At 34.1% G+C, this 26,830-nt stretch overlaps 1 protein-coding gene and 1 long non-coding RNA gene across 2 annotated transcripts; both read left to right on the top strand.

Annotated features, from left to right (window-relative positions):
- Positions 1-7,586: 7,586 nt before the first annotated feature.
- On the top strand, positions 7,587-22,770 carry LOC128237743 (neuronal acetylcholine receptor subunit alpha-10-like). Its single transcript, XM_052953326.1, has 9 exons — positions 7,587-7,641; positions 9,003-9,169; positions 14,205-14,249; positions 14,496-14,605; positions 15,440-15,575; positions 17,058-17,183; positions 17,729-17,874; positions 18,452-18,579; positions 22,127-22,770. The coding sequence occupies exons 1-9, from the start codon at positions 7,587-7,589 to the stop codon at positions 22,768-22,770; spliced, it is 1,557 nt and encodes a 518-aa protein (XP_052809286.1).
- A 2,412-nt stretch (positions 22,771-25,182) lies between these two features.
- LOC128237190 (uncharacterized) lies at positions 25,183-26,596 on the top strand. The gene is made up of 3 exons (XR_008261519.1): positions 25,183-25,245; positions 25,890-26,017; positions 26,324-26,596. It is a non-coding gene; the product is annotated as an uncharacterized LOC128237190 (long non-coding RNA).
- The last annotated feature ends 234 nt before the right edge of the window (positions 26,597-26,830 follow it).

Below are 26,830 nucleotides of genomic sequence, written 5' to 3'. Positions count from 1 at the left end.
ATAATTTTTCATCTCACAGACAAAGATTGTTTCAGAGCAGCATGACGCTTGACGTTTCTGAACGAAAGTGAATGAATAGAGATGTTTCCTTGTGCTATGAATAGTATATGGTTAATAGATCGTCATCTTAAAGACCTCCAAGAGTTCAGAAAGGTTATCGATAGTTGTATTTTGCCGCTCATTTTACGACGTTTACTCTAGCACACTTCGGTGATATTATTCAGTATAAGAACGATACTTCTTGGCCGTCCCTAGACAAAAAACGGTTATCGATAAAATGTATTTTGTGCAATGAAGACTTCCGATAGCTTCTGATAATGCATTTGAACTATACGTCTATTAGTTATTCCTTTATCTATGAAGTATTTTGAACACTTATGTATAAGTATTCTTTGTCCCTCATATCAAAAGGTTTGCCATGCCCACCATTGATTTTAAAGCTTCTTATATAAATACCTTTTAATTTAGGTCATATCCAACAAATAATCAGTATTAAATCAACGTTACCTGCATTTTATCATAAACATTTGTTCTTTTTTTTTTGGGGGGGGGGGGGAGGGGCAGATTAATACAGTTACGATGTAACACCAAAGCTTGAGAATGTGTCGAGCGAGCACAGGCTGCACGGTGCACGATATGTTGAGGAAGTATGAGAGCTCCGTCCGGCCAGTCTATAATTCATCCATGCCAATCGCAGTTGTACGGTCGATTAGACAATTTTACGCATGTGCATTGTTATTTTTTCTGCGATGGGAAATGGCCTCATAAATGTGTCGCTCCAGTTTGCTTGCGCACGCCTTGAACTTCCTAAACAATACGATTACCAAATCAGGTCTTTGCAATTTTGTTTTGCACTATTTCATTAATTTTTCAATGGTCCCGTAAATTACGTTTCCTGTACGGTCGATTAAACAATTTTACGCTTTTACGTTATTAATTTTCTTGGAGGGGAAATCTCCTCATATCTCTGTCTGTCCTGTTTTGCGTGTTCATGTATTGTACTTTCAAAGGACTACAAATACCAACGCAAGTCCCTGCAATTTTAACAATTAGCGCCCAAAATCGGCCCATAAAATGAGAGCTTCGAATTTTGTAACCCTTCTCACGCTATAGTTACATGGGTTACAGCCAAATTATGCAGTTACATTAGTAACAATGAGTTACAGCAAAATTTCTGAACAGTTTGAAAAAGTGTTTTTTTTTCTATCCCAAATAGAATGTAACTGCATAACTCTGATCATATGTCGACCTGAAAACTCGATTTTTGATGAAAATTTTTGATGTAACCGATGTAACTAGTTGTAACCAATGTAACCGCGTAACCCGCTATTTCAGATAGAAAAAAAACACTTTTTCAAACTTTTCAGAAACTTTGCCTAACGCATTGTAACTAATGTAACTGCATAACTCTAATTATATGTCGACCTGAAAACTCGATTTTTTGTAGATGAACTTTGAAAATCTTCGATGTAACCGGTTGTAACACAATTGTCAGCATACACGCCTTACAATAAACCAGTGTAACCACTGTAACTATGGTCTTATAGGCGTTACAATATTCGAAGGTTTCATTTTATGGGCCCATTTTGTGCCCTATCTCAATTTTAATCAAGTTTTCCATCATGAGTCTACAATTAACATTAGATTTTAAATCGGTTAACTATATATACATCAAATTAACGAATATATACGAATGTTCTCAATTTAATTTACGTATTCCACGTATCCATGTAGAAGATAGATAGTAATATTACATGTAACAAATTAAAACAAAAACAACAATCACAAAGAGACTAAACTAGACACAATAGTGTTGATGCGTATTATTCCATCAACATTACGGCAGTAAAGAAATACATCTGTCATGGAATTTTGTGTATATTTGTTTCAAGCACAATTTGTTGTCAACTTAATTGTATTGCCTTGTTTGAGTTTTAATTTTCCCTATAAAAACAACAATAAATATCATAGATATCAGCATATTATTAGGTTCAAAGAATTTGCTCGGACGTTCACTATTTTGTGTCGTTGCTGACAACATCGCATGGTGAAGCTTGAGAATTAACGGTATCAGTGCATATTTTACCGACAGTTGTCACATAATTGTTGTCCTTCACAGGGTGAGAAAAACCAAGACCTTACAAACAACGTATGGAAGGAAGTGGTGAGTGAATTAATACACATTTGTTTTAATAATTTTTTTTGTAAAACTCACATGGAGGGAGATCACTAATTCAAAATAGTTCTAGAACTATATCCTAAAATTGCCCTTTCGGTTCAACATAACGTTTGTTAAATTGAGAAAACCTGAACACAACCCGCTTATTTTACCTTTTACATATGCTTGACCTTGTCTCAAGAACGTATATGTGTACGATACCTCGGAAAAGAGCATGTCTCAATAACAAACGCTCATGCCCCAACGCCTTTGATAGTTTGTTTTTCATTCTTGGTTTTCTAGAGTGTCATGACGAGAAAATCATATGGATATGGAGCGACTATGATGGCACTGACAACATCCGGGTACCAGTAGCAAGCTCGACTCGATGTTTGTAGAACAGTGTCGCTTCGGATAAAACTCACCCTTGATAACCTTTTTCATATTGTTAAGATTACTTTTCCCACAAAACGAACGCTATCTCCTACACAACGAATGCATGGTTTATGTAAAACAGTCCCAAATTTAGCGAAGATATACGCTTTTTTTGCCAAACAAATCAAATAACTGATGGTAACAATTTGACAAGACGCCTATGTTGTGTTTGATCTAACCTTTGTCTGGTTATTTGCATAAACATCAGTATATTTCGATATAAATCTGTTCACAGACAAATATAAAATATATCACTTGGCCGTTTGCCGTCTTTTTTACGACAAGAAATTGGCAGCGTTCTTTGAACAAAGGAATTATTTACAGTATTATCTCTTGATACAAGATACCATATTTTACTACTTGATACAAGATACCATATTTTACTACTTGATACAAGATACCATATTTTACTACTTGATACAAGATACCATGTTTTACTACTTGATACAAGATACCATATTTTACTACTTGATACAAGATACCATGTTTTACTACTTGATACAAGATACCATGTTTTACTACTTGATACAAGATACCATATTTTACTACTTGATACAAGATACCATGTTTTACTACTTGATACAAGATACCATGTTTTACTACTTGATACAAGATACCATGTTTTACTACTTGATACAAGATACCATATTTTACTACTTGATACAAGATACCATATTTTACTACTTGATACAAGATACCATATTTTACTACTTGATACAAGATACCATATTTTACTACTTGATACAAGATACCATATTTTACTACTTGATACAAGATATCATATTTTACTACTTGATACAAGATACCATATTTTACTACTTGATACAAGATACCATATTTTACTACTTGATACAAGATACCATACTTTACTACTTGATACAAGATACCATATTTTACTACTTGATACAAGATACCATATTTTACTACTGAGTAATACATTTTACATGGCGTATTTATATCCTCGTGATAAATTGTATATTGAGCAAAGTTAAACTTATTTATCTTCTAAACCTTGTTTTAATAGTACAACTCAATACATACTTTAAATGAAATTCGCGAGCATATTAATAAGAATAATTTAACTTTGAAAAAAGTTTCATTTTCCTTCAAGACAAACAATTTAGTAGTATGGACAAAAATGATCTCTTCGCCCATCTCAAATAGTATTTTGTGTTTCCATTTTAACACCAAAAGCATATTTCTGCAGGTATATACCTGATGGGGGTCCTGTCCATGAGCTGCGTGTCTATCCTATTCTCCGTCTACATCCTGAGCATCCACCATCAACGAGGTCCAAAAATCATCGTCTTCTTTTAAATCATCGCACCTGTCCTTTGCCTCAAATTGAGGTCAAATGGATTCCGACGCGAAAGCGCAGGAAATGGATGGTAAAAAGGCCGATGATTACATTCATCTTAAAAAGTTAGAACGAATGAAAGGTTTAAAAGGATTAATCGATTTGAACTGTGTTAATGGACTTTTTAATAATATCACTATAACTGCTGATACGACGCTTGAAAATTTGGAATACCAAGGAAAAGTCTATAAATGAAGTAAATATTGGCTGCGTACGAAACATAGATATCAGTGAAGAGAAGACCCTTCATTCCATGTCATGGACAGAGTATTGCTTGTTGTGTTTCTAGCCAGCATTGTCTTTTCCATAACGTTCATTTTAAGTCGCCATTCAGAAGTTGAACAAATTTTTACTGGCTCTACTGAGATCAGACTATCGCTATTGGTCACCAAACATATATATATGATGTTACTTTGATAAACTTTTTGTAAACTTTATAATGACTAATGACTGTCATATAAAATGTCATTTTTGTTAAAATAACTAGCATGTTAGATTATTTTAGAGTATGAGTATTATAATTAAATGCTTAGCATGTTTAATACAATCATGTTATTGACCACTCTAATAATTTTCAAAAATATTACAAAAGCTAGGTGGATAATAATAAGAACATTGACATTGTGTACTGACTGACACTAGTATAGAGAGTTCGTGCATAGTTAAAACCTGAATATACAAATAATTACAAAATACCCTTTTAGCTGTTACCGATCGACGCATTTCACCCTCGGTGTTGGGGTAGCTAGTATACTGTTCCTTACAGCAGTCAGCCTTAGCCGGTCAAGAGTAGACATCACAAGATGATAAAATTGTGCACGAAAGTTCACAAATGTGAATACAAAAGTTCATAGCAGGCTTTCAGTTTCATGAGAGCAGATGATGGACTCAACAAATGCATCACATACTTTTGTTTACTTCGTTATTTGATAGACTTACTTCTTTTTCAATACATACCAAGCCCGATAAAAAAAATACAAAAAAATATTGTCACATTTATTCATATCAAAGTATAACTAATTCTACGTGTTTCCTGTAATAACATGATCACCCTCAAACTACATAATTAACCAATTATACAGTGATTTCGGTCTCTAAAGTTATTTTGTGTAAATCAATCGAAATAATTTATCAAAAATGTAATTAAGTAACATTAAATGCGTGCCTTGCTTTGAAACTCCGAGATTGCAAGCTAGCTTCATTGAAAGTATCATCTACGGCCTGTGCTTTAAGCCAATATGTAATCCCATCAACTCCCATACAAGGTGGTTTCACAGCAGCATTACGTTTTGACGTTTCCGAGCTGAATACAGATGTTTCTATCGTCTGCGATAATTGTTATACTGTCAATTTGTCATAATTTACATGGCGTTTTAGTAAGATCCCCTAGTGCACGTTGGCTTCAGGCTCTTTGTGCCCTCTGATTCTCTGACATATATGATAAAGTGTGCTGTCTGAAAGTTTGGGCTGGATACACGTACAACTTAATCATGGTGTATTGGAAATGGTTTATTTTTTCTTTAAAGGCCATAATTGCTATGGGTAGTATTATTTGAAAAATTCAGATTACATCACCACGCTTTTGTGTTACATTGTATCGTTATACATATTGTTATTGTCAACGTGTATTTTACCTTTTGTTTTTAATAGTACCAATATTTTGTGTTATAAACTCAGTTCCATTGAGCTAAACTGCTGTTGTGTTTGCTAATTATTTATGTCGGGAATATTTAAAACACATGATATGAAAATATATTTTATTTTGGCCGAAAAAAGGCTGCATAATTATTTCACACATATGATACAGAACAATAGCAGCCAAATCACCCTTTAATCGGGGAAATATGAATAAACACAATACATGTAATTACAAATAAATTATATAAATTACAATATTAATACAGTACATGAAGGGTGGGAGGTAGGGTAAAAATATTAGACGACCGTCCCCGCGACTTAAATTCTAAAAAGGAATGTGAGCGCCAAATACAGGTAATCAAGCGTAGAATTACCGAAAAGGAATGAAAGGTATTAGAGGTACTAGAGTTAACTCCCTTATAATTAAGGTTTTTGAAGCAAAAACTGCAAATGAAGTGTGATAGTAAGTCTTGTTGTATTTGGTGTCGGCGTTATCGTTCCAAGACATTAACCTTGGCCATAACTTAACATCGTTCAAAATATGTACACTTAAAGGGACTGTGTCACAGATTGGCACCAAAAAAGTTTTTTTCTGTAACGAATCTCAGGACAATTATCTAATGGAATGTGTTACGCTTTGATATCATAATTGTAAAAAAGTACCAAAATGTAAAAAATAAATATTTTTTCGCTATTTTATCATACGTGAGACAGCCCCTTTAATATATAACGCATTATTACCAGAGATAATACGCATAGGTGATGAGCCCTCCACACTGGCGTATAAAATTGAAGAGTATTATAATCGTCTCTATGTGTTTTATGTGTTTTACCCGGTCCACGTAACTGTTTAGTGTTTCTCAGAATTGAGAAGTTATCAAAATGTTTATTCTGTGTATCTTGTCGGGTTGTTATTAATGACCTTTCAACAGTAGAAAGTTTGTTTGAAGGATAACATTTAAAACATCTTAAATTTTAATTTTGCTTTTTTCAGGAGTAGAACATACAATTTTTTTCCTTAATATTATTAAAGCTGTGATTTGGTATCAATACTTCCTTTATTTTTACGTTTTGTCTTTGTTCTGATTTGTTAGATATTTAGTTGTGTATTGTTCTAAAGGAACCTTGAGTGTATTCTAACTGTGGCTGTGCGCCTAAGCCCGAAACTCGTCAAGTTGTTTTACTAGAAATAAATATTCCTGGTAATATGGAATTAACAAGACAAATAGAGAAATCTAAACCATTTAAAATTCATAACCTTTCGAGTATTATCATAAAATACTAGTGTGTGATAGAAAGTCACGGTTGAAACCTGATTAAGCTCAAGATAATTCGCGTTTACTTGAGATACCAATATAATTGACGCATGTGAATATCTAATCATAGATTGTAACGTTTGTTGTTTCTTCTGTGGTCGATCAGATTCTGTTCTAGGTTTGAATACATGACTTCAAACCGGGGTCACACAGATCTTAGAATGGTCTTAATGGCTCATTCACGCATACACACACCTACATCTTCCTAATAGTATCGTTGAAAGCTTCTTGAGGTTTCATAAAAGTGCAAGATATACATTGATCATATATGAAGGGAATTTATAAAAGAGCCCTATTTCTAAATATATTTCCATAGCCCGAAAAGTTTTTAGCTCTAGTTTGTAGTAATTCATACAAAAAATGCAAAGGCTAATAAAACGATGTTCTTGCTCAGCATAACATAACTCATTTGCCGTGACTCATGTATTTTTTCTTTCTCACAGAATATCGTACTGAAAAGTAAATGAAAGTCAATGGCAAAGGTCATTTTTTGTGAAGATATTGAGATATTTACTACAACCATAAAGAAGCGTTGTATCTGAATAAAGTTACAACCGTGCCTTGCATTGAATCTACGAGATTTCACAGAACCCCATGTTTATTGATATTGTCATCTACGGTCTTTCCATTAAACGGTTCCGAAATTCCGTCATCTTACAGACAAAGGTGGTTTTAGAGCAGCATGACGCTTGACGTTTCTGATAGAAAGTGTATACGAGGAGATATTCCCCTGTGCTGTGAATATTTCTATGGCCAATATGTCGTCGACATACAGATCCTCCCAAGAGCGGTTATATAAATTGGTAGCGTTTGACCTCAAGTCTCTGTAGCATTTTTACGGATACGAGACGGATACATCTTTTTTAAACAATTATGTTGTATCTAATATGCTTTGTTTTAGGTATTTCTGGTTGTTATATTAATATTGGTGAATGCAACATCATTCACCAGAATGGTATAAACAATTCTAGTGACATAGACAACAGGACAGATGGAACTTATTCATTCGATGCTGGGCATTATGATGTGTATTATTTTAATGGATCCTATTACTCAAACGTTTCAGGTAAGAAAATTAAGGTGTTTGTATTTCACTGTATGTCACCTTTTTGTCGTGTAGAATAACATGCATGTTAATATTATAAGCCATATATTTAAAGATAACTGTATATAAGGCGCATTTTAAAATATTACGGTCCGAACAATGCACCACGGAATAGGGGACTTACCAAAGCGATTAATTTGAGTCTCCCTTCAGGTTGTCATTCCATCGTTCTTCATTAAAAGTGAAGTCTGAACTTTTTATTGCTGTTAGTGTCGCTGTTGTCATTGTTTCTTTTTCGTATGCTAGTGTATACTGAGGTTGAAATTAAAAGAAAACGCCTTTTGAACACATATATTTCCTTTTATATGTTATATTTGTAAATAGATTGCTTTTAAAATAAGATTGTTTTTAAAATAGCTTTTTAATATAAATAAAAATACACCATTGTATTCTTGTTCTGTTAACCTTTTTGTATATCTTAGAAATCGTTCAATATATTCTAGTTGTGACTATGCACTTCTGAATATACTCCTTTTAATGGTTCTACAAGATGCAATTATTCATGATTATATTGAACTTACTAGACCTATTGGGAAAAGTGAATCATTTAGACTATATTACCACAATAACAACGGCATTAGTGCAGAAATGTTACTCATAATTTAATTTTACCGCTCCTTTTGTGACGTCAATTGTAGAACACCTCGATGAAGCTAGTCACAATTAGAACGACAATTTGTTTCCTAGTCATACTCAGTTCTCGATAAAATACATTTAGTGTACAAAAATGTTTAAATCTATTTAAATATCAACTGATTATGTCTCTCAAATAAAGAACTATTAGCTTTATTCCTTAACCTATGAACTATTTTAAACTATAGCATTTTTTTCCGTCTTTGTCCCTTAGATTAATGGCGCTTTAAAACCTAATTTTAATGATTTTAGCATATTACCGAAATAACTTTAAATTTAGTCTTACCCAACAAATAAACAAAATAAAATCAACTGTACCTGTATTTTAACTATTTACATAATATTTTCTTCTTTTAGCAGGTTTTTACAGTAACGATTTACCACCAAAGCTTGAGAATGTGTCGAGCGAGCAGAGGCTCATGCATGATCTGCTATGGAAGTATGAAAGCTCCGTCCGACCGGTCTATAATTCATCCATGCCAGTCGAAGTTGCCCTAGGTCTGACCTTGACCCAGATTCTCGACCTTGTAAGTATTAAGGTCATTGACTACCCGATGTAAAAATAAGTTTTTTTTTGTTTTATCGAGCTATTGGTGAAAAAGTCAGTTGTTGATGCGTGGTCATTTTATACAGTTCGCCATATAAAAGTTCATTTCCAACACCTTTCTTTCTATGTTCATTATTCCTGATGTTCCATTTCTATATTCCTTCCACTCCCATATCCAAGGTTTTTCGTCCGCACAATTATTTCTCTGATTTTCAAAACGCAAATCAGCAAGAACCTAAGCCCAAGTTTAAGGCAGACTGAATATTTTCTTCTAAAGTTATCATGTACTGTTTATTTCCAATCATTTTACTAGAGTCCCGTAAATTACGTTTCATTTACGGTCGATAAGACAATTTTTCGCATGTGCAATGTTATTATTTTCTTGGATGGGAAATGTCCTCATAAATTTGTCTCTCCAGTTTTTCTCTCGCCAGCCTTGAACTTCCTAACGAATACGATTAACAGCTCAGGTCGTTGCAAGTTTTGGAAGTTTTCCAAGACAACGGTCAATTCACTGATTTAAAATAAATAAATAAATAAATAAATAAATAAATAAATAAATAAATAAAAAAATAAATAAATAAATAAATAAATAAATAAATAAATAAATAAATAAATAAATAAATAAATAAATAAATAAATAAATAAATAAATAATAATTTAAATAATAATAACAATAATAATAAATACTACCACTACTACTACTACTACTACTACTACTACTACTACTACTACTACTACTACTACTACTACTACTACTACTACTACTACTACTACTACTACTACTACTACTACTACTACTACTATACTACTACTACTACTACTACTACTACTACTACTACTACTACTACTACTACTACTACTACTACTACTACTACTACTACTACTACTACGTCATCATCATCATCAGCAGCAGCAGCATCATCATCATTATCATCATCATCATCACCGCAGACCGGGATTATTTTTGCGACTAGTCTAATCTACATGGTACTGTTCGGAAACAGAGGATGGCCTTACCCGGTTGTAAAATATTTCACATCTTGCAAACAGAATATATCAGGCGTACTTGCACATTCATTTCTCTAACATTTAAACTAATATGAAAACTATTTACTCGTACACTATTTTTCTTTTGCGCATTGAAAGTGGTAATGACATTTAACACAACTTCGTAATTGAGGACAACTAATCCCTACAATACATGGACCACTTTCAGTTATACATGCACTGATGCTTTTGTTCTACCGAGTGTCTAAAAATGCTCCAAATCAACTTGTATAATCCCGGGTTAAAAGAATGTCGAACTCATAAATGTTAATAATAGGCGCATGGTAAAAATGTGAAACATTATACTGTATGGGGTTCTCTGCAGGATTAAAAATGTGAATTGTGTCTCGAACAACCTCATATAAAAGGTTTTAAGTGTTCATGCTAGTTGCTTCAGAGCGTTTTTTTTATAAATATTAATTGCAAAGACCCACTGTTTGATTTATGAACAAATAACACGACTTGATCAAATCCAGACAAACTATCAGATATGGAAAGTTTACAAAGTTATAAAAGCAATGGCGATACCTTATCTGTCATGTACGCGTTAAACTCCTGTCTATAAAGCAATGTCGATACCTTATCTTTCATGTACGCGTTAAACTCCTGTCTATAAAGGCAATGGTGATACCTTATCTGTCATGTACGCGTTAAACTCCTGTCTATAAAGCAATGGTGATACCTTATCTGTCATGTACGCGTTAAACTCCTGTCTATAAAGGCAATGGTGATACCTTATCTGTCATGTACGCGTTAAACTCCTGTCTATAAAGCAATGGTGATACCTTATCTGTCATGTACGCGTTAAACTCTTGTCTATAACGGCAATGGTGATACCTTATCTGTCATGTACGCGTTAAACTCCTGTCTATAAAGGCAATGGTGATACCTTATCTGTCATGTACGCGTTAAACTCCTGTCTATAAAGGCAATGGTGATACCTTATCTGTCATGTACGCGTTAAACTCCTGTCTATAAAGGCAATGGTGATACCTTATCTGTCATGTTCGCGTTAAACTCCTGTCTATAAAGGCAATGGTGATACCTTATCTGTCATGTACGCGTTAAACTCCTGTCTATAAAGGCAATGGTGATACCTTATCTGTCATGTTCGCGTTAAACTCCTGTCTATAAAGCAATGGTGATACCTTATCTGTCATGTACGCGTTAAACTCCTGTCTATAAAGCAATGGCGATACCTTATCTGTCATGTACGCGTTAAACTCCTGTCTATAAAGGCAATGGTGATACCTTATCAGTCATGTACGCGTTAAACTCCTGTCTATAAAGCAATGGTGATACCTTATCTGTCATGTACGCGTTAAACTCTTGTCTATAAAGGCAATGGCGATACCTTATCTGTCATGTACGCGTTAAACTCCTGTCTATAAAGGCAATGGTGATACCTTATCTGTCATGTACGCGTTAAACTCCTGTCTATAAAGGCAATGGTGATGCCTTATCTGTCATGTACGCGTTAAACTCCTGTCTATAAAGGCAATGGTGATACCTTATCAGTCATGTACGCGTTAAACTCCTGTCTATAAAGGCAATGGTGATACCTTATCAGTCATGTACGCGTTAAACTCCTGTCTATAAAGCAATGGCGATACCTTATCTGCCATGTACGCGTTAAACTCCTGTCTATAAAGCAATGGCGATACCTTATCTGCCATATACGCGTTAAACTCCTGTCTATAAAGGCAATCGTGATACCTTATCTGCCATGTACGCGTTAAACTCCTGTCTATAAAGGCAATGGTGATACCTTATCTGTCATGTACGCGTTAAACTCCTGTCTATAAAGGCAATGGTGATACCTTATCTGTCATGTACGCGTTAAACTCCTGTCTATAAAGGCAATGGTGATACCTTATCAGTCATGTTCGCGTTAAACTCCTGTCTATAAAGGCAATGGTGATACCTCATCTGTCATGTACGCGTTAAACTCCTGTCTATAAAGGCAATGGTGATACCTTATCTGTCATGTACGCGTTAAACTCCTGTCTATAAAGGCAATGGTGATACCTTATCTGTCATGTACGCGTTAAACTCCTGTCTATAAAGGCAATGGTGATACCTCATCTGTCATGTACGCGTTAAACTCCTGTCTATAAAGGCAATGGTGATACCTTATCTGTCATGTACGCGTTAAACTCCTGTCTATAAAGGCAATGGTGATACCTTATCAGTCATGTTCGCGTTAAACTCCTGTCTATAAAGGCAATCGTGATACCTTATCTGTCATGTACGCGTTAAACTCCTGTCTATAAAGCAATGGTGATACCTTATCTGTCATGTACGCGTTAAACTCCTGTCTATAAAGCAATGGTGATACCTTATCTGTCATGTACGCGTTAAACTCCTGTCTATAAAGGCAATCGTGATACCCTATCTTTCATGTACGTGTTAAACTCTTGTCTATAAAGGCAATGGTGATACCTTATCTTTTATGTACGCGTTAAACTCCTGTCTATAAAGGCAATGGTGATACCTTATCTTTCATGTACGCGTTAAACTCCTGTCTATAAAGGCAATGGTGATACCTTATCTGTCATGTACGCGTTAAACTCCTGTCTATAAAGGCAATGGTGATACCTTATCTGTCATGTACGCGTTAAACTCCTGTCTATAAAGGCAATGGTGATACCTTATCTGTCATGTTCGCGTTAAACTCCTGTCTATAAAGGCAATGGTGATACCTTATCTGTCATGTACGCGTTTAACTCCTGTCTATAAAGGCAATGGTGATACCTTATCTGTCATGTACGCGTTAAACTCTTGTCTATAAAGCAATGTCCCAAATGCCCCAATGTCATTATAAGGCAATCGAGCGACGATCGTGCTTACCAAATATCCGGAAGCGAATTATTTACAGGATCGCCTAAGCTTTTAACTAGTTGGTATGCATGCAATCAGGACACAAACTGTTTGGTCAATAGAACATTATATAATTCATTGGACACCGGCGAGATGACATCCATCGAACAAAAGCGCTGTGTCATATTTCCGTATATCATTAGAAACATTTGTATTGTCAATTTTTTTGGATAAACAAAACACAAGAAAAAGTAATTAACAATTAAACCATGTCCCCTAAATGAAAGAACTTACTTATATAGAGAATAATAGGTAAGTGCCGTGGATTTGTCCCACACGTTATATTCCACAGACAAACCTGATACAACTTTCTTAAACACCGAATAGGCATTTCCAGTATACACCGGATAGCCATTTCCGGTGAATGTAGCAAAGATGGAAAAAACGTCTGGAAATTTCCATACAAGATGAGTCACACACAACAACGTACCAACGAAAATTAAATTTTAACATTTTGATGTATGCAACTTTATCAATATTTCTTCCGAAATTAATATTAATAGAACAAAATAGTTTGCGTGGTGACATAATATACGAATCATTTCAAACAAACATAAAGCGTGCATAAACAACACATCATTTGTCTATTAACGCATTTACTTTGATATTTTGTTTATATCTGCGTCATCAAAAGAACGCTATTGACCTATTAACTCAATGCAAAATTGAAGATAAAATAGTAGAAAAGATCATGGGTTAACTAACATTATTGTATCTAATTGATATTTACCGTTGCTTTAGTTAAGATATACTGTTTAAAGAAAACAATTGTTTAAAATATCCTCTATTTACTTCTTACGCAATCCATAATATAAAGCTGTCTGAAAATAAGAATCACGTGACAAATTGACCTATTTAAATTTAAGCAACATTTATTAGGCACACTGTTATAATGTCGATTTTAATGCAATGACAGGATAAATTTGGTGAATATGTAGTTTATGAATTTTCGTGTGTGGTCAATATGTTATAAAAAGCAACATATATAATGTCTATGGGAACGTTTTTTATGTTTTAACACATTGTCGTATTCAAAGAATGAATACAAACAAGTTTTTATGAGAGCATTTTTTTGTATTTTTCAGGATGAGAAAAACCAAGTACTAACAACCAACGTATGGATGGAAGTGGTAAGAAAAGATAATTGATTTACTCCTGTTAAAGTCTTTTCAAATGCAATGTATGAAATGCTACATTGAGAATACATTAATCCTGCCCACCTATTCAAAGTCTGGCATCTTCTTTGTACTGTTCCGAATTTGACATCGTTGATACCTTTTAACGATACCTCCAAAAAGAGGATGTGACAAAGACGAACTCTCATGCCCGAACGCTCTTGCAAAGACTGAGTTTTTTCTCTTTTCTCTGTTTCCTAGGAATGGCATGACGAGAAATTAATGTGGACAGCGATTGACTATGAGGGAACGGACAACATCCGGATTCCCGGTAGGAAAATCTGGCTGCCCGATATTGTCCTCTACAACAGGTGAGCACATCTTTAATATATGGAATAAATCAATGTGTTTGTAAAAATCAATTAAAATACATTGGTTCAGCTTTTCGAATATATCGAAAAGCTCTATTTTAGTTCAGCTTTCAAACCAATAAATGTATAATTTATGTTCAGGGCAAGGTCACAATACTATTTAAACGTTAACATATTTATTAAAGATAAGGTTCTTAACTAATCAAAATTCAACAGTTCCGGTTTTATGATGGTTGTTAACCTATCAAAATTCAATGTCTGCGCTGGACAAGTTAAAAACTAAACAAATGCAACATTTCTGTATTTCTGTATTTTCCAGGTTTCACACCAATCAAAATGCATCATTTCTGCATTGTTCAGGTTCCACACAAATCAAAATGCATAATTTCTGCATTGTTTAGGTTCAACACCAATCAAAATGCAATATTTTTGCATTATCCTGGCTCCAAACCAATCAAAATGCATCATTTCTGCATTGTCCAGGTTCCACACCAATCCAAATGCAACATTTCTGCATTGTTTAGGTTCAACACCAATCAAAACTCTGTATTGGCTTTTATTTTTCGTGTTGACTGTCTTTGAAGTCTGTCATTGGTTTTGTTTATAATTGACTCTTTCAGAGGTTGTACACTCCTGTTTCCATAAGGATAAAGTGAATTGATAAAGCAAAAAAAACCTTATTGTTCAAAAGGGCAGTCAACATAAGCTCCATATTTATGTTTCCGGATTGACCTCTTGCTAATACCGATTTCAGCAATAGTGTACAGTGACGGTGTGAGTTTGTACCGTGATACATGCTTTACGTTTTGGTGTACATAAATTATATGTTTTCAGTGTAGAAGACTACACCTCTGGGTACATGCCGAGTCTGGCGATGGTGTACAGTGACGGTCGGGTGTTCTGGGGTCCTGTGGTAAGGTTCCGAAGCTCCTGCAAGATTGACACCACGTACTTCCCTTTCGACGACCAGGTTCAAATTATCGATTTATTTGAAATGTTTCAGTATAATTCCTCTACAAACATTTTAAAGTTAAAACTTAGTTCTCAATTGCATAAACTGTACATTGTTTTGTTTCATAGTTTCAAATAAGATCAACGCTGTTCATCGAACATTGAGAGCTATTGTACCATTGTTTGTCCATAATGCTCCCATTATTTTTAAATACTTGCAATGGGCATCATTTTATTAGATATTAAGATCGTTCACTTTGTACTAAACGGGACTTCGATGTATTCGCCAAATAATATGTACCAAGAAAACATCGCACAATGAATGTCAAGAAAATAAGCGTCCTTTTATTATAGAAATATTATGCTATATATAATAGCATCATAACGTTTGTGTTAATAAAATTGTCAGCAAAAATATAATTCAGATATTATTAAGACATTTTGCTTGGATAATGTGCATAAAACGGGTAACAGAAAGAGAGGTACAAGACTTACAAGATACAATTTTTTTTATTTTACATCGGATATACATAAATTACAACACAAGCTCAACAGCTATTTTCCGATTAATGCGGTGAATGCGACATGGTTCTTAGTTGCTTTCAAACAAGAAGCAGATCAAAACGATTCGCTTTCATCCAATAAGATGAAGTTTTAACGTGGCAAAAGGCTAAAGCGGTAACGAAGGGATTGAACAATAGGTCAAATTGCCAATGACATTAAAGGTGTGTGCCTTGAAGTTCCTTCTCTTGGTCTGAAACGGTTAAGAAGTGAAATTGAGAAATATTCAACTAGATTAAATTGCAAATGACATTAAAGATGAATTCATTGAAGCTGCTTTCATTGGCCTGAAACGGTTACAAAGTGAATTTGAACAATAAAGCATACACCACCGACATTTTCAACTAGATTAAATTGCCAATGAAATTATAGTCGTGATCCCTGAAATGGCTTTCCTTGGCCTTAAATGGTTATCAAGTGAATGTGAACGCTAGGTCAAACACCACCTACCTTTTCAACTAGATTTAATTGCTAATGACATCATAGGTGTGTTCCCTGAAGCTGGATTCCTTGGCCTGAAACAGTAACAAAGTGAAAGTGAACAATAAGTCATTCACCACCTACTTTTTCAACTAGATTTAATTGCTAATGATATTATAGGTGTGTTCCCTAAAGCTAAGTTCCTTGGCTTGAAACGGTTACCAAGTGAAAGTGAACAATAAGTCATACACCACCTACCTTTTCAACTTTTTTTAATTGCCAGTGACATTAAAGGTGTGTGCCTTGAAGCTGATTTTCTTGGCTTGAAACGGTTACAAGATGATATTAACAATAGTTTATACACCAACAACAATTTCAACTAGATTTTATTGTCAATAGCATTAGAGGTGTGCTCACTGAAGCTGCTTTCCTTGGCCTTAAACGGTTACCAAGTGAAAGTGAATACTATGACATACACAACCGACTTTTCAACTTGATTTAATTGCTAATGGCATTATAGGTGTGTTCCCTAAAGCTGGGTTCCTGGGCCTACAACGGTTTCCAAGTGAACGTGAACAATAGATCAAACACCATCGATCTTTCCAACTACGTTGATAACGGCGAGTGGAAACTGATAGGTATCAAGGTAATGCAAAATGGCAGCGCTAAAAAAGATTATTTTGTTTGGATGGCATGTAAGCATGTAAGTTCGCCGAAATTTGCTTTATCTTTCAATAAATATTCATCTTATTACTTATTTACCTCTCAAACAACGCCAAAAGATAGTGTAAAATAGCGCGAAAATGCTAAAACAATTCTTTGATTGCCACTAAACCGGGTTTATGTTTAAACGTTTTGCTACTGAGCATGTTTCTGTAGCTTTTTGCATAAATATTGAATAAAGGTCGGCGAAATGTTTTAAGATTGAACCATCTGTATCTGATGAGTTATTGTATCTCATACTTTGAAATGCAAACTTGCAAAAACATAAACTTAAAGTTTGGAATAACAATTGTATTCAATCTCATTAAGATCAGCTTCAGGACGTTACTCTATTTGACAGTGTAACGAAATCAACCGAAGATATGATTTAAATTAGATTGTTGGAATAATTGTCTGAATACTTAATTACAGTTGTTTTTTTGAATGGCTAAATAGTGAAAATGGTTATTTTCTGAATATTTACCACAGGTTACTCGCAACTCGGTGATCTACAACTGCTGTGTGGAGCCATTTCCTGATGTTATGTTCTATATCCGTTTGCGCAGGCGCGTCAAGTACTACTTCATGAATATCATCATTCCCTGCATCATCCTCTCTTTCCTTTGTCTGGCAGGGTGAGAAATTATAGGGTCGTAGTAAGGCCTGCGTAACACAATATATTAGAAGTGTAGACCCGTCATGCTTTGTACTTTAGATGTTTTCTCTACATTATTTTATTCTTGAATAAACGTCAGCTACATTCGGATATTTTCTGCCATTTTCCATCGAACACAACCTCGGCTGTATATGAACTGTTTACAATGTCAGAAATCTTTACAGTTTAACTACGCTGCAAGTAAATCGCGTAGTTATTTCAATTTATCAGGGAATAAATCTTAATTATTTATGTAATTATACACTTCATTGGTAACCAATTTAAACTTGGTAAAACAAATTACACGTTTAACACTACTATTTATTAATATTATTATTTATATTTCTAAGAACTACTACGGCATATTTCCGAAGTACAGTTAAAAGTAAGACATTCTTAAAGAATTGTGCAGTGAAAATTGGTAAGGCGTTGACATTGAGAGTATTGATTATAACCGGAGAACTGTGTACAGGTGCCATATATTTATCATTCTATTTCATTATTACCTTATTCTTGTACGGACACTCTCTAGTACGATGGTGATATGTCGTTAATAGATTCCTGTTGCCTCCGGAGAGCGGCGAGAAGGTGACGCTAGGGCTCTCTGTTCTCCTTACAATCACCGTCTTCATGCTCATGGTTGCCGACAAGATGCCGCAGACCTCAGAAAGTGTCTCCCTTATTAGTAAGCTTTTATTCTATTTAAAGTCGAGAATAATGTATGCGTATTATAGCATACAAATAACCTTTGATAAGTATGCTGCTATGAATAGTATAACCCGTGTTATATGCCATATATTCGCGGAGAATCATATCATAATAATAAGATTCTGTTGCCAAATACTGGCCAACTCTTAAAAAGACAAAGGATATCTCAATAGGGAAAAAGGAATGAAAACTAAGAAGATTTAACAAATTAAGTACGATTTTTAATTGCTCTGGAACAAAACATTCACACGGGTTAGAGTTAATAAAACGTCAGCACGATATAAAAAAAAATATTTTAGGGGAAATATGTCTGCACTCTGCAGTAGTCGTTACGACTAATGTAAGGGAATCTTAAGGGCCGTTATGTAAGTACGATTTATATGAGAAAATGTTAGCTGCCGTAAGAAAAGTACGACTTATATAAGTGGAATTTAAGTGCCGTAACGTAAGTCACGACTTACATACGATTACCTTTAGAACCATGATGTAAGTACAGCATGTATATAGCAATCTGGAGAGCCGTAATGTAAGTACAACTTTTATAAGAGAGTATTATATAAACGACCTGTAGAAGAGATTTTTTAGTACCGTAACGTAAGAACGACTAACATAATATAATCTTTAATACCATGATGTAAGTACGACTTGTATATGAGGTTCTTGAGTGCTGTTATGAAAGTACGACTTGTATATGAGATTCTTGAGTGCTGTTATGAAAGTACGACCTATATTAGAGCATATTGAATGCCGTATTGTAAGTATGACTTGTATATGAGATTTTTGAGTGCTGTTATGAAAGTACGACTTGTATATGAGATTCTTGAGTGCTGTTATGAAAGTACGACCTATATTAGAGCATATTGAATGCCGTATTGTAAGTATGACTTGTATATGAGATTCTTGAGTGCTGTTATGAAAGTACGACTTGTATATGAGGTTCTTGAGTGCTGTTATGAAAGTACGACCTATATTAGAGCATATTGAATGCCGTATTGTACTTATGACTTGCATACGATGTTCTTGAGTGCTGTTATGAAAGTACGACTTGTATATGAGATTCTTGAGTGCTGTTATGAAAGTACGACCTATATTAGAGCATATTGAATGCCGTATTGTAAGTATGACTTGTATATGAGATACTTGAGTGCTGTTATGAAAGTACGACTTGTATATGAGATTCTTGAGTGCTGTTATGAAAGTACGACCTATATTAGAGCATATTGAATGCCGTATTGTAAATATGACTTGTATATGAGATTTTTGAGTGCTGTTATGAAAGTACGACTTGTATATGAGGTTCTTGAGTGCTGTTATGAAAGTACGACCTATATTAGAGCATATTGAATGCCGTATTGTAAGTATGACTTGTATATGAGATACTTGAGTGCTGTTATGAAAGTACGACTTGTATATGAGGTTCTTGAGTGCTGTTATGAAAGTACGACCTATATTTGAGCATATTGAATGCCGTATTGTAAGTATGACTTGTATACGAAATTCTTGAGTGCTGTTATGAAAGTACGACTTGTATATGAAATTCTTGAGTGCTGTTATGAAAGTACGACCTATATTTGAGCATATTAAATGCCATATTGTAAGTATGACTTGTATATGAGATACTTGAGTGCTGTTATGAAAGTACGACTTGTATACGAGATTCTTGAGTGCTGTTATGAAAGTACGACTTGTATATGAGATTCTTGAGTGCTGTTATGAAAGTACGACCTATATTTGAGCATATTAAATGCCATATTGTAAGTATGACTTGTATATGAGATTCTTGAGTGCTGTTATGAAAGTACGACTTGTATATGAGATTCTTGAGTGCTGTTATGAAAGTACGACCTATATTAGAGCATATTGAATGCCGTATTGTAAGTATGACTTGTATATGAGATTCTTGAGTGCTGTTATGAAAGTACGACTTGTATATGAGGTTCTTGAGTGCTGTTATGAAAGTACGACCTATATTAGAGCATATTGAATGCCGTATTGTAAGTATGACTTGCATACGATGTTCTTGAGTGCTGTTATGAAAGTACGACTTGTATATGAGATTCTTGAGTGCTGTTATGAAAGTACGACCTATATTAGAGCATATTGAATGCCGTATTGTAAGTATGACTTGTACATGAGATTCTTGAGTGCTGTTATGAAAGTACGACTTGTATATGAGATTCTTGAGTGCTGTTATGAAAGTACGACCTATATTAGAGCATATTGAATGCCGTATTGTAAGTATGACTTGTACATGATAATCTAGTGCCTTTATACAAGTATTAAAAGAATAAACCGATATTTCCTGTGAAAAAATAGAAACAAATGCAAAGAATTCATGTTGTTTGACTTGTATCAGAGTTTCGGTTTTCCATAAAACCAACCTCAGACAACCTTTTAAAAATTTAATCAAAACTATATTTTCCAACTAAATCATAGCCATATCTCGTTTACAACAAATGCATTGTTTTTATTACAAAAACAAACAAATGTAGCGTTGAAATGCTCTATCAGGTTTACATAAAAAATCAAATCACAAGGAACAACAATTTGACAAGCAAGACGCCTATGAAGTGTTTGACCTCAAATATCTCTGGCTATTTGCATACAAAGCAGTCCATTTCCATATAAATCTGTTTGCAAGACAAATGACAAAGATATGTCTTGGACGTTTGCCGTCTTTTACGACAACAAATTTGCGACATTCTTTGAACTAATGATTTTTCCCCAATTTTCTCTCTCAATACAAGCTACATTATTTACAGAGAAAAATATTCTTGAATGTCTACATATATATATATATTGTCGATAAGTTTTATTCACAAGGAAACTTAGCAAATAGGAGATAGGTTAAACTTTGTCAACTTTGAATATTTTGCATAGAAATGTGGTTGTTTTTTCTCTCTGAAGTATTGATAGGAAACATATGTTAGTGAAATTGTCCTACTTCAGTAATTGGCGAACACAACTTATAAGACTTATTATGATATTTCAGGTTATACACTTCCAATACATTTCCATTTACCATCAATGCAAAAATACAATACTTAAGATTGGAACATTTTTCAAGCGTTTCATTATACATCTTCATAAAAAATCAATTCAAACTCAACTGATTTAAACAATGAAAAGTATGTAGCTTTTCTCATAAGACATTTCACTCAGTTTGTAGTTTTGAACCTTTTTTTCTTCTTCAAGTAATCCATGTTGCATCAGGCAGGAAGACAGCAAATTCTAGTTCCAGCAAAATATATTTCATCTTAGAGATAATTTTGATTTTTTTTCTCTTTCAGTGCAGGTATTGGACTGAATTTTTAGTATAACATCTATAATTATATTTATCTGATTTTTTTTTCTCAAACTTAAATATAGAGAGCGTATCCTGGACCACATCCTGTTATTTTGGACTGAGATTGTTAATCGGATTTTCCTCCGAGACGAATGCGCTATAAGCACAAACCAAAACAATATTTTTACAAAATGCAATATTTTTTTTCGATTTTAACAACAAAAGTGCATTTCTGCAGGTATATACCTGATGGTGGTCCTGTCCATGAGCTGTGTGTCCATCCTATTCTCCGTCTACATACTGAGTATCCACCATCAGCGAGGCAAACCTCTTCGTTGCCCCAAAATCATCAAATTCGTCTTCTTCTCAATCATCGCACCTGCTCTTTGCCTCAAATTGAGGTCGACTGGTTCCCGACGTGTAAGCGCGGGAGTACCGGGAACCACCGACGATAACGAAATCGAGGATGAAAAGAAAAATAAATTGGATGGTAAAAATACGAATGATTACATTGAACTTGAACGCTTAGAACGATTTGAAGGTTTGGAAGGGTTAAACGATATGAACTATGCTGATGAAAGTTTTCATAATATCACTATCACTGGTGAAACGACGCTGGCTGATCTGGACCCGATATTGAACCACTACAATGACAAGGAAAAGTCTGTAAATGAACTGATTATGTGGCTGCGTACTAAGCAGAGATCTGAGTTTATTGAAGACACATCATTCCAGGAATGGCGAGATGTGGCTTATGTCATGGATAGATTACTGTTTGTTGTTTTTCTAACCAGCACCATCTTGTCCACGGCGCTCATTTTGAGTCGCCGTCCAGAAGTTAAACATGAATTAAGTGGCTTCACTGAGATCAGTATAGACTAGCTGTGTGCCCCAAAGCTTAAGCAGATGTGTTGCTATCATTATTATATGGTAAAAAAAACGATACACTTTGATATATGTTTATATGCAGTGAAAACTATACATACATGCAAATATAATTCTCATACTTTTTGTAAAATAATTTTCCATCTATAAAATGAAAAATAGAATCCGGAAAAATATATCTCCTTTTTACGGAAATATTAATAAACCTAGCTTTCAATAATTGTGCGGATAGAAAAACAAAACAATGATGAAAACCAGTCTGTTGCGTTGCATGGATGATAATTTTATCATTAATGCGTGCTACGCTTCGCTTCAAGACGTTAAGACTATACTGCAATATCAACAAGAAGAAAACTTTGTAAATGAAATGTACTTAAGTTGCTGCGTAAATAAGCAGAGATCGTGTATTGAAGAGAATGCCTGTGAGCATTGATGACACACCATTCTAGGATTGGCTTAATTTTACAATGGCATGGATATAGTACTGTTTGTTGTGCTTCCAGCCGGCTCTTACTTACTTGTCCACGGCATCCATCTTGAGTCGCATTCATGAAGTTCACCATAACATAACGGGCTTCACTGAGATCTGTATTAACTAGCTCTGTAGACAGATTGCTGTGTTAAACATGTTTTAGACACTGACTGATGACTTTCATATTAATTGTCTGTTGTTTTTTGTAGAAAAATACAAGCATAAATGAAAGCATTAGAGTATTATAATAACATAATAAACTTACATGTTTTTATTATGTGTATCTTGAATAAAATTGGAATTAGTATCCATATTCTTTTACAGACATGAGGGATTAAATTAAACAAAGTAAATGCAGTCTATTTTGAACATTTTACAATGACTTTGATCTACATACCCCTCTAGCATTTTGAACTGTATTTTTCCTGGACCGGTTCAACACATCAATTTTATGACTTGCTTTAAGATGTATTTCTATTTTCTATTAAAAAATATACAATAAAACCATACTTTCCCTCACTAATGAAATCAAAAGATATAATATATAATCAAACTGTTTAAAAAATCGGCTTTATTTTGTGTCATAAACCCATTTGTATATTTCTTTTCATGCACATCTTTACTTAGGTAACAATTGCATACATCATTTCAAGCAATAAATTAAAATGTATACCTTTCCTGCCTGTTAACATAGACATAATAAAGCTTATGTTTATGAACAGAGCAAGTAACTAACATTAATAAACATCCAGGTATACACTGAAATATCCCCGCCTCCTCCCCCTGTACGTATAGTGGGCTCATAGTAACTTCCATAGGTAATTCGGAAATAGATGTAGCTTACTGAGCCAAAAATATCTGCTAGGAATATCTCTCATTTGTACAGTGCTCTAGATATTGTCTAAAATACATGTTCATGTAAAAACGCTCACATATGTTCTTGATGACATCTAAGCATGACACTTATGGAAACATATATTTTTTAATTGATTTAGAACATTCAGCTGTATTTGAATTTATAGCACGATACAATTAAAAAACACAATATTCATGGTCTGCCTAGGAAAATATAGCCTAGGTATGCAAATAATCAACTCAGTGTTTCAAGAAATACACAAAGGGCTCAAGACCACAGTTATCTGCCCCCCGTTGACCAAGATCCGGATGTGAATACAGAAACAAAGAGTGCTTGTGTTCAAGTATCAATATTTTATTAAAATTGAATGAAAAAGAAGCAAAAAATGTTCTTTTTGCAGAGAACTTGACTGAATTTGACACTCTATTGCAGAAATTGATAGTTTTCAATGTAAATATTGGAAAAATCATAGCTTGTGCAAGTCTGAAAATTAGTTGTTTGTAGCCGATTGACTCCCTGGCGGAAGGGTTATGTATTTGAACTCAATTTTGACAGTCGGGTCAATGGTCAACATGGTGTTTTCTTGTGATTATATTTTGTGTCTTGAATTGTTCTAGAGATGCCATGTCCTTGTTTTTCAATTGGTGTGTGTATAAAGTCAAAAGCCAGGTTAGTGTCTATATGAAACATATAGTAAAAATAACTGTGGTCTCACGCCTGATATAGAGGAAGCTTTTGGAGGGGTGGCCTATTTTAAATTGTTATAAATTCTTAATTTATACAGCTATCTGGTTGAAATTTGGCCAGTTGACAGTGCTTAGCCATAGAATATTGGTGTTTGAGTATGAAATGTGAAAATCTTATATTACATAATATAAATTAATAATATATAATTTTCTTATATATTTTTGACATTTTTTAAAAAAAACTACTTTCACTTTCAATTTAATGTTTGGAAATAGTTCCAAATGATGGTAACTAATGAATGAAAGCCTCACTTTCAATTCCAAAGTATAAATGGAGGGATTTTTTTAACATAGGAAGCAGACCCAGGAGGAACTGTCTGTTGAAGACCCCCCCCCCCCCACCAAGCTGCCCACCAGAGGCCAAGCTGTACTTGGTGTTTGCCAACATGCTGTAATTTGTAAGTACTTCAAGATAATATATTAAAAAATGGTATCCAAACTGAAGTACAAAGTGAGACAGTTTGGTCATAAAAGCCCATTGAGACTGTTTGTTCCATTCCTAAATGAATTTCTTTCATGTTGTCAATCATTTCTGATGTGGCTTTGATAATAATATTATTTTCTAATGAAACTGCTGACTTGTATCAGTCTTTGGTCTGTATTGTGCATCTATTCACACATTTTGTTTGCTCTTTTAAGCAAACATTACAATAATTGCAAATTCTATAAGCAATTAAACAAAACTTACTGCACATAGGATGCAGAATGATGTTTTATTTAGTGTGCATATGATTTTCAGCTTATGGACAAGAAAACATATACTTTAACAATCACAGCAACACAATGAGATCCCAATTTTAAAGAAATAATGCCACCTTTCATTAATTCATTAATTCATTCTATCAATCATTCATATATATTCATTAATTCATTCATTTATTCAATTTATTCATTGAAAAACTTGACATTTCTCAAGGCAAAATAAATAAAAAGTGAGCAGCTTTCATAAAGAATAGAGCCTTTTCCCTTAATGCATTAAAAAACACAACCTTAATACAGTATAAATGTTTTAAAAACCCTAATTTATTGCTTATTTTAATAGCCAGCCTGGTTGCTGTAGCCACAGAGGAATTTTCAAGGACAAGAACCAGTGCTGGTAAAACTGTGGTCTCTGTGGTTTTCCATACCGGCTCTCGGCAAGGATTTTCAAGAAAGGAATACCATCTCCAAGTAAGAAGAAATTCTAAGCATGTCTGGTTTGAATGCTTGCAAAATGCATCTGGGTACTCAATAAGATGAGGTTTACCTTTGAGTTGTTAAAAACTGATTGCAAAATGTCCAAAAGACTATATATTCTATTAAATTTGTCCTGAAAATCTTTGAATTCATGAACTTTTCTGCATATTTATCACATTTATGACTATATTAAAGGTTGTGTATGCCTCAAATGAGTGTTTACAGGCCTTTTTCAAACTTTAACAGTAGTGGCAGATAGTTTTATTTGTGTAAAACATTGCTTTTGTGTCTTGCTTGCAGATCATGATGTGCCAATAAGCTCCAGTTAGCTGCGGCCTTTTCCCCTGGCGGTAGTCCTGCAATCTGAATCCAGGAGATGCAGCTCTGAATCCAATATTTCAGAAGAATGAAGATGTTAGTCAACTCTGTAGTGCTTGTTTGTGTGTAAATGATTCCAATGAGTGAGATTTATAGCAAATCAGGTGTAAATAAGCATCTTATAGACAATAGTGAAGTGCTGTACTCTGAATTTAATGCCAAATCTAGCCTTCAAAACAGATTCTTAAAGTAATTTTTTTTTAAAAATGGGCATAATAATGCTATCTCTGCATTTTCTACATCATGTAGCCACCTCATACATGAAAACACTAGCAGTTGTCATGAATCTTTAAGTTTTGGTGTGTTTTTTGCCATTTCCTTTGTTGCGCCATTTGTCCCGGAAGCCAACAATTTGGCATATAGTGTTGTTTAGACTGTCTATTAACACATTATCACTAAATTTCTTGTGTTAAACTGAACAGTTCTGTT

Source organism: Mya arenaria, chromosome 6 (assembly GCF_026914265.1).
Source record: "Mya arenaria isolate MELC-2E11 chromosome 6, ASM2691426v1".
In the NCBI taxonomy this organism is placed as follows: domain Eukaryota; kingdom Metazoa; phylum Mollusca; class Bivalvia; order Myida; family Myidae; genus Mya; species Mya arenaria.
This window is presented reverse-complemented; position numbering and strand designations above follow the sequence as displayed.

What these genes read in the sequence shown, in the direction of transcription:
- LOC128237743 (XM_052953326.1), top strand. Translation starts at nt 7,587, where the DNA reads ATGACGCTTGACGTTTCTGATAGAAAGTGTATACGAGGAGATATTCCC. An exon ending in AGGAGATATTCCCCTGTGCT is followed by an intron (nt 7,642 to 9,002) that starts GTGAATATTTCT and finishes TTCTTTTAGCAG; the next exon opens with GTTTTTACAGTAACGATTTA. An exon ending in TGACCCAGATTCTCGACCTT is followed by an intron (nt 9,170 to 14,204) that starts GTAAGTATTAAG and finishes TGTATTTTTCAG; the next exon opens with GATGAGAAAAACCAAGTACT.